Source organism: Terrapene carolina, unplaced genomic scaffold (genome assembly GCF_002925995.2).
Source record: "Terrapene carolina triunguis isolate 2854851 unplaced genomic scaffold, T_m_triunguis-2.0 Scaffold34780, whole genome shotgun sequence".
NCBI classification, from domain to species: domain Eukaryota; kingdom Metazoa; phylum Chordata; order Testudines; family Emydidae; genus Terrapene; species Terrapene triunguis.
Genome location: NW_020699131.1, coordinates 24726 through 33812, shown reverse-complemented (window position 1 = coordinate 33812; position 9087 = coordinate 24726). Strand labels below are relative to the sequence as shown.

The 9087-nt window shown below is 41.8% G+C and overlaps 1 protein-coding gene across 1 annotated transcript; it reads right to left on the bottom strand.

The window, feature by feature from the left end:
- Positions 1 to 7987: 7987 nt before the first annotated feature.
- Positions 7988 to 8935, bottom strand: LOC112107587 (olfactory receptor 52E2-like). The gene has a single exon (XM_024201348.1). It carries the CDS (start codon positions 8933 to 8935, stop codon positions 7988 to 7990), a length of 948 nt encoding a protein of 315 aa, XP_024057116.1.
- Between the last annotated feature and the right edge of the window lie 152 nt (positions 8936 to 9087).

The window sequence follows — 9087 nt, the reverse complement described above, 5'->3', positions numbered from 1 at the left end:
CAGGAAATAGAAGTGGCTAGCTTCTCTGTTCCATTGGTTGCATGGTTCTGTGATACACCAGTAGTTGACATAGATCCAGTTGTTTATTATGGATGCTGTCTTCCAGATAACCTACTGAATGGACAGTAACCAATTTATCAAATATTGCTGTGTCAGGATGTAGTATTGGTACCCAGACACTGAACAAGATTGTTTTGAATAACGTGTGCCTTACTTAGGATGCAGTGTCACTGACCCAAATTATGACTGGTACTAACAGGCAATTTGTTTACCCAATTTGTAGTTACTATGTAACTTTTTGTTTGTTTACCACATTGTTTTTTTCTTGCCTTCATGTTGTTTGCTGCCATTTGTTTGTTGATTTTTACCTGTGTGTTGGTTAAACAGTTTAGCAAGGTTATGCACATTGTAAATGTTGTACAGCAATAATACAATACAGCAATAAGATAACAGTACAACAATAATATAATAGTACAGCAATAATACAGTTGTTTTTACATAGTAACCAAGTTGAAATTAAATGACGGCTTATCCTGGTCCAGCTAGTGTTTTTTAGCTGATTGTTAACTTAATTGTCCATATATGGTAGGTAGAGGTGTATTTAACCAGTCTCTTATTTATAAAGCACTTCATTTTTCTTTTCTTGATGCTTGGGGGTTTCTTCGCTATATACTGATATTTTCTGGTGTCTTCAGGGTGTGATCTTTTCTGGTGTCTTTGGTCTGTGGGATGCAACTTAAACAGCTAGTTAGTTAACATAATAATGGGTTTTTGTTTGTTTGTTTTTTGTTTTTGTTTTCAGTAACCCAAACTTAATACACAGTTTAACTTAGTTTGTTTACAATGTAATAAGAACAATATAATAGGGACCAAGCCTGTTATAACACAAGCTATACTTTTGCAATTGTTGTATAGACATTCATTTTCATTTGAAGTGCATTACTAATATTTTTATACGAAATGTAATGCTTAACGGCTAAAATAAATGCTCACAATCTTCCATGAGAAGGTGTATTGCTTTCCCTTGCTGAACAATTTGTTTCAGCAAAGGAATTAACAGAATTTTTACCAAGCTTTTTAGAGTTAATTTGCTTGTGATACCAATTTCACTCTTGTTAACTGTTTAGAAGCACAACTTTAACAACCACTGCTTCCCATTAACATAACATAACAAAAGAAAAGCATAAAAAATGAAACCAACTATAAAATTAAACCAAAATAAATTTTAAATACAGTACTTTGAGGGTATTTGAGGGTATACTTTCATGATGCTTTGTTATGTTTGGGAGCCAAAAGTGGAAACCTGTTCAAATTGTTTGGTTAGCTTTATGCATAAATTGTTATTTTAAAACATTTTGGTTATGATATTCTTATAACTATATTTAAAAGTGCAAACAAGTTTATAAAAAGCCCAAACAAGAAATTAATATTTTATTAATATTATCTTTACCTTAATGTTGAGGTTTCCCCTTACATTTTTTCTTTGAATAACAAATAAAAAAATCTTAAAAAACAAAACAAAACTGTGATTGATAAGAGAATTCTTTTTGTATGCAATCGCATTATTTGTTGAGGCAAAAATATATGTACATATATTCGTAACTGAAACCTTTTTGAACTTTGCACAAAAAAAATGGTGCTAATAATACTATGATTATACCCTAACCATGATTTTAAAATAGTGTGGTACCACATATACATAAATTTTTAAAAGGGTATAAAATTGACTTTTGTTGCAACAAAATAAAAATAATAAAAAATAGTCACGTGACACACACAACATACAACACAAGACAACACACATGACATACAGGACAAACTTACAATTAAAAACAAATGGCGCCAGAATTCTATTCATAACTATACAAAATAAGGCAAACAAAAAAAAATAAAAAAAAAAATAAAAAGGGTTAAACATTTGAATAAACAAATTATTTCCTTATTTAAAATTTGTAACATAAATTGGTAAAAAATATATTACTATTTGCCAAATGTATTGTATTAATTTGGTAACAAGGAATTTTGCATTACTTTATATTTAACATTATTTTAAACCTCTGCTGTATGGAAATAAGAAAAGCCCATGTTTCAAATATTAGTTAGTGGTTAGGATTAGAAGCAGAGAGTGCATTTCTGTTGCTTGGCAACCATATCTTCAAGAAAGTTAGGAATAATTCCAGCTATTGCATTCCTGAAGGGTTAAAATACTTAATTTACTGGATTTATTTAAAGTAAAGTTTTTACCTTGTTTTTTTTGTTTGTTTGTTTGTTTTTTGTATTATTCTGTTTTCAATTGCTGTAACTTTTGGAGGTTTCTGTAAAAACTATAACTTTTAACTTTTAAAACAAAGAGAGAGAGCAGAATTGAGGAGAGGTGGGGGAAAGGGGGGGGTGAAGAGCAACCTAGGAAGGTAGCGAGAGCCAAGAGAGATTAACTCTATCCAGATATTTGAAAGTACAGGCAGCAGCAGCAAGTTTAGCAAACTAAGAACGCATATAAAGGACAAAACTTAACCGGTATGTAAAAATATTTGAGAAAGAAGGTTCTATTTTCAGATATGAGCGCGGAGTGTGGTTCCGTGGGTCAAAGCAGTTCGGAACCTGCACAGTTAGGAACCGCGCCCCTGTTTTTTATCTTGGCTTTGAGGGGAGAATGGGGGTAGTTTCCTGCTCTTGTAAAACCTGAATTTGTTCCCCCAATGTCTGTTGCTTTTGTGTGCATGCCAAATGGATGGCGGGAGTGCCCTTTTTTGCTGCAGTTAACTGGTTTTGGGCAACTCCATGTGTTAAGGCATCAATTTTAGGTGTTAACCCACTTAATGTTAGTTTTTTACTTTGAAATTCTTTTTTATTCACTCCCCTGCGACCAAGTCGCAGCTCCTGTCTCCTAATGTGCTCTGTGAACTGTTCCATATTTTCCTTCATCTGATTTACCAATTCTGTGAAAGTATTGTTTGCTACTCTTTCCTTCTGTGCACTTACTTGTCCCGTTCTGACAGGCACCAGTCTAGGTCTCAGTTTAAGTTTAACTGGAACCTGGCTTTTATCATAAGGTAGTGGTTGCAATGCAGTGGACCCCGTTTCATCTTTTAATTTTACTAGGACCACTTTTTACCACTTCTGTCCCCATTCTTCAGGCACAGGGTAGCTACCTGAAGCCTGCTGTTTACCACCAATATTTATAACAGGGAACGGCACTTTTTGCTTCTGCAGGTTTTTCACAGTTGTTTCCAATTTTTTATTTTCCTGCTTCACTTGCTCGAGCATATCATCAGTTTGGACCACCTGTTGCCCTGCTAACAGAGCTTGGGCTTTCCAGTGCTCGACTGCCTGGGTTACCTCTTTTACTTCTCCTGTTTTTTCTGTTACTTGTTTGGCCAGCATGCCAGCATGCTGTCTGAGCCATCTCACTGCCATAGACAAGAGTTGCAAAATTCTTGCTTTTTTACTTTTATTACTGTTTCTCAGAGCCTCGGTTTCTACCATCGCTCTGCATATGCCAGTCCATGTTTCCCCACTCTCTTTTTTAAATTCATATGGACCCCCTTTACTGGCAATCCAGCAGGTCCAAGAGTTATCAAACTCTGTGGGGATCATAAGGGAGGGGATCAGGGGGTTCCCTAGCTCGAGGTTTGCTGCCATATTGGATTGCTATTCTTACCACGGCAGGTTCGCTTACTCACCAGATCAGCGGTCGGGGTCACAGGTGTTGTCAGATGCTACCGGTGTGGTGCTCTGCTTTCTCCTGTGTTGATATCACTCAGCTGCATGCATGTGTTACCTCTGTGTGCTGTCCCAGCTCTGCAGATAGCTGACACAGCAAACCCAACGAGAACCCCCAATAACCACAGAGTTTAATGTTAAGTGACAGAAGTCTGGTTCCACTGGGTTGCAACCTGGGGACGGCCGAGCCTTGTGGTATACCAATCTGGGCCCCCTCTCACACTGTGAGTCTGTGACAAGCTGGAATCCTCTCAGGTCTTGTGTTTACACAGCTATACACAGACAGGGACAAACCCAGCTCCAGTTCCATGAATGATTTCACTAGCCATCCATGAAACAACAATGGAGAGGCTCCAGCCAGTTCCCTCCAGCTCCCCGCCCTAGGACACAAGAGCTGTACCGTCTTGCCCAGTCCAAAAGCCTGACCAGTATAAGTTTATTTCCCAGTCTGCCCCTCCCTCAATGTGGAGAGGACAATGCATCAGCCTGAGCAGATTTCCCTTTTATGTTTCAAACAACATCCTTTATTAAGGAAAACAATATAAAACAGATTTATTAATTACAGAAAGATCGATTGTTTACGTGATTATAAGTAATAGTGTAAAGAACAAAGTTGAAATCTGAGAAATAAACAATATCACAATCTAAGTTCCATACACTAGACAGGCTTTGAATCAAACAATGTGTCACCCTGATGGGACAAACAATCCACCAATCTTCCATACACAGGCTAGAAATCCCTTCAGCCTGGGACCACAGCCCCAGTTCAGTCCTAGGTTCTAACATCTTTGGTGTTGAGTTGTGGGAGAGTGAGGCCAAGTGATGATGTTGCTTCCACATTTTATAGCTTCTGCCATGTAGAGGGAGCTTCATATTTCCAAGCGAAAGCCCCCAGGACAGTTAGTGGAAAAGTACAGACACAATACAGAGTCCAGAGTCACAGGAGCTGGTCACATGTCCTTGTATGCTCTCAGAACTTTAGGTACAAAAACAATATATGCATACAAATAGTGTAATCATATTCAGCAAATCATAACTTTTCCATTGACATCTTACATGACATACTTTATATACTTTATAAAAATCATATCATAGTGATATCACCATGGTAAATATGGGGGTGACTGGTTGTTGCTTTGGGGACAGAACGTCACACCTCTCCCCTTCGTTTACTGCAGGAGAGTTAATAACTGATTGATGCAGAAGCAGTGTGCTCAAGGCTCTTTTTACTTTTTCACCATACAACTCCCAAGTGTTGCAAACATTGCAGTGTTTATCCACAGGTGTTCTAGCAAACTTCGGTGTACCTTTCAACACTTTGTAGATCAGCCTAGTGATCACATAAGTCAGCAGGTGTGTTTTCTATACAGCATTATTAAACATTGTGCTTTTCCAACTAGTTGTAACTCAATCCAGATATATTCATCAACGCCAGATATATTCATCAGTTGCCCCCTTCACACAGCAGACCAGGCTTATTATAATTTCACTCCTGTGACGAGCTTTGAATCTCTGAACAGGTGTCCATTGAGAAAAAATAGCCATGTAATGCTTCTTGTTGATTACTCCTAGGATGTCCAAAAGCTTTCTACCTAAATCATGCCTTCATAGGTTTCCCATTAGTACAAATTTTTTATGTCATAAGATTTACCATTACCAACTAACTTTTCATTATGAGATTTCATAATCATCGAATATTAGAATATCAGGATTGGAAGGGACTTGAGGAGGTCATCCAGTCCCATCCCCTGCTCAAAGCAGGACCAATCCCCAACTAAATCATCCCAGCCAGGGCTTTGTCAAGCCAGGCCTTAAAAACCTCTAAGGAAGGAGATTCCACCACCTTCCTAGGTAACCTATTCCAGTGCTTCACCACCCTCTCAGTGAAAAAGTTGTTCCTAAGATCCAACCTCCCCCACTGCAACCTGAGACCATTAATCCTTGTTCTGTCATCTGCTACCACTGAGAACAGTCTAGATCTATCCTCTTTGGAACCCCCTTTCAGGTAGTTGAAAGCAGCTATCAAATCCCCCCACATTCTTCTCTTCTGCAGACTAAATAATCACAGTTCCCTCAGCCTCTCCTCATAAGTCATGTGCCCCAGCCCCCTAATCATTTTTTGTTGCTCTCCACTGGACTCTTTCCAATTTTCCCACATCCTTCTTGTAGTATGGGGCCCAAAACTGGACACAGTACTCCAGATGAGGCCTCACCAATGCCGAATAGAGGGGAATGATCACATCCCTCGATCTGCTGTCAATGCCCCTACTTATACAGCCCAAAATTAGCCTTCTTGGCTACAAAGGCACACTGTCGACTCATATCCAGCTTTTCATCCACTGTAACCCATAGGTCCCTTTCGGCAAAACTGCTGCATAGCCATTCGGTACCTAGTCTGTAGTAGTTCATGGGATTCTTCTGTCCTAAGTGCAGAACTCTGGACTTGTCCTTTTTGAACCTCATCACATTCCATTTGGCCCAATCCTCTAATTTGTCTTGTTCCCTCTGTATCCTATCCCTCCCATCCAGCATATCTACCACTCCTCCCAGTTTAGTGTTGTCTGCAAACTCGGTGAGAGTACAGTCCACGCCATCCTACAGATCAATAATGAAGTTACTGAACAAACCGGTCCCAGGACCGACCCTTGGGGAACTCCACTTGATACTGGCTGCCAACTAGACATGGAGTCATTGATCACTACCCATTGAGCATGATGATCTAGCAAGCTTTGTATCCACCTTATAGTCCATTCATCCAACCCATACTTTTTTAACTTGCTGGCAAGAATACTGTGGAAGCCAGTATCAAAAGCTTTGCTGAAGTAATGGAATAACAAGTTCACTGCTTTCCCCTCATCCACAGAACCAGTTATCTCCACATAGAAGGCAATTAGGTTAGTCAGGCATGACTTTCCCTTGGTGAATCCATGATGACTGTTCCTGATCACTTTCCTCTCCTCTAAGTGCTTCAGAATTGATTCTTTGAGGACCTGCTCCATGATTTTTCTAGGAACTGAGGTGAGGCTGACTGGCCTGTAGTTCCCCGGATCCTCCTTCTTCCCTTTTTAAAAGATAGGCACTACGTTAGCCTTTTTCCAGTCATCCGGGACCTCCCCCGATCGCCATGAGTTTTAAAAAATAATGGCCAATAGCTCTGCAATCACATCTGCCAACTCCTTTAGCACCCTCAGAGTATGTCTTCGCTACCCGCCATATCGGGTGGAGCTGTGCAACCCATCTATATTTCCCGAAAGGGAAAGGGAGCTGGAGGGAAGGTTCATCCAAGGACGGGGAAAAGGAGACATTCCCTGGACGGCAGCAGTACGGAAGATGGAGAGGACAAAAATGAGTAGGACTTCTCTCCCCCTCTCCCCCCACAGCTCCTGCCTCCACTCTGTGGCTGCAGCTATGGCTCGGGGCAGCCTGAATTGAGGGCTTATTCTGCCATTCCACCCAGGCAGCCCGGGCTCTTCCCCTCCCTCAGCGGCGCTTACTGGGGCAGGAGGCTTGAACTCCTGCCAGATGAAGCTGAGGCAGCCCAGGTTTGGGGCTTCTGCCCCCTTCTGCCGAGCTGCTCCACATGAATCACATCCTGATTGCCATGTTCTGTTCATTCCCTCTGAAGCACATACATGGCACTGGTCACTGTCAGAAGACAGGCCACCTGGCTACATTGACCATTGGTTTTACCCAGTATGGCCATTCTGGTCTCTTCTTTAGATTCCAGATGTATCTGACTCCTGCTCTAACCAACTATACCCCACTCCCCTGCCAGAGGTGTGATAGATCCCAGGAGTCCTGACAGGGTCTCTCTCTCCACAGTGTTAGTAACAAATTAAGAATAAACATTTAAATTTTAACAGGAATCTGTGCCCCTTAAGTGACTTCCCATAAGATGTGAGATCATAATTATTTTAGAGATGACTGGGTCGCAGCTGACTAGGGAGGGGAGACAGGAGCAAGTGACAGGGGCAGCGCCTTGGGGAGAAGACACACAGCAGGATCGAGGCTTGACAAAAGAGATGGGGCAAGATTGCAATTTCAGGCACCCCAGTAAGATCAATTAGAAATGTGGCAACCCAATGTAGTGTACAAAGACTGATTCCCCAGTTCATCACATTGACACAGCACATTAAGGACAGGAAAGGGATAAATGTCTTTTTGTCTGTCCAGTAAGTGATTCAGGGAAGAGGGCCCCAGCAACATGGACCAGCCAGCTCTGCACAGATCTCAATCTCAGAGCCAGAGCAACAGGAGAAAACATTTAGTTCTCTTTATGAGTAAAGAGCTGGAGCAGCCTGCCCCGGATCTGTTTGGTCCTCAACCCATAAATGATGGGGTGTAACATGGGAGGCACCAGCTGGTACACACTGGTAATGAGAATAAGGAAATGCAGTGGCACATTGTGGCCAAACCGCTGAATGAGAGAGTAGAATAAATCTGGGATGTATAAAGCTGAGATGGCAGAAAGATGAGAGATGCAGGTCCCAAAAGTTTTGAGCCGGGCATCAATTGTGGGGAGGAGGAAGATGGCCCGGAGGATCTGAGTATAGGACATGGCGATAAAAAATAAATCCATTCCGCTAACAGATATAAGATTAAACAAGCCATAGTAACTACTGATGCTGATGTCAGCACAGGCCAGCTTCACCACAGCTATATGCGCACAATAGAAGTGGGGGATCATGTTGGTTCTGCAATATGGCCACCGCCTGGCCAGGAAGGGATAGGGTAATGTGATTATGCAACTACGCAGCACCACAGCCAGACCTATCTTGGTCACCACAGAGTTTTTCAGGATCGTGGAATATCTCAGAGGATTGCAGATGGCCACATAGCGATCAAAAGCCATGGCCACGAGGATTCCAGACTCCATCTTTGAGAAGGAGTGAACGAAATACATCTGGGTGAGACAGGCACTGAAACTGATCTCCCTGGAATTGAACCAGAAGATGCTCAGAATTTTGGGTACGGTGGATGTGGACATGACCAGGTCGGTGACGGCCAGCATGCAGAGGAAATAGAACATGGGTCCGTGGAGGCTGGGCTCCCTCTTCACGATGAACAGGATGGTGAAGTTCCCCAACATGGCTATGGAGTATATAGCACAGAAGGGGATGGAGATCCAGATATGGGCTGCCTCTAGGCCAGGAATGCCAAGTAGGAGAAAGGTGGAGGGGTTGGTGAAGTCGGTTGTGTTAGAATCCGACATGGTGTAGGGGAGAAAATGTCCAACTCTGACGCATTAGAGTGTCTCCTGCATTTACCGTATGCTCCCCTGACTTTCTCTGTGTTTCTAGGATCTCAGGTGATGGTCGCAGTGGAAATGCCTGAATGGAGAGACAACTTTAATATGAGACACTA

What these genes read in the sequence shown, in the direction of transcription:
- LOC112107587 (XM_024201348.1), bottom strand. Translation starts at nt 8,935, where the DNA reads ATGTCGGATTCTAACACAACCGACTTCACCAACCCCTCCACCTTTCTC.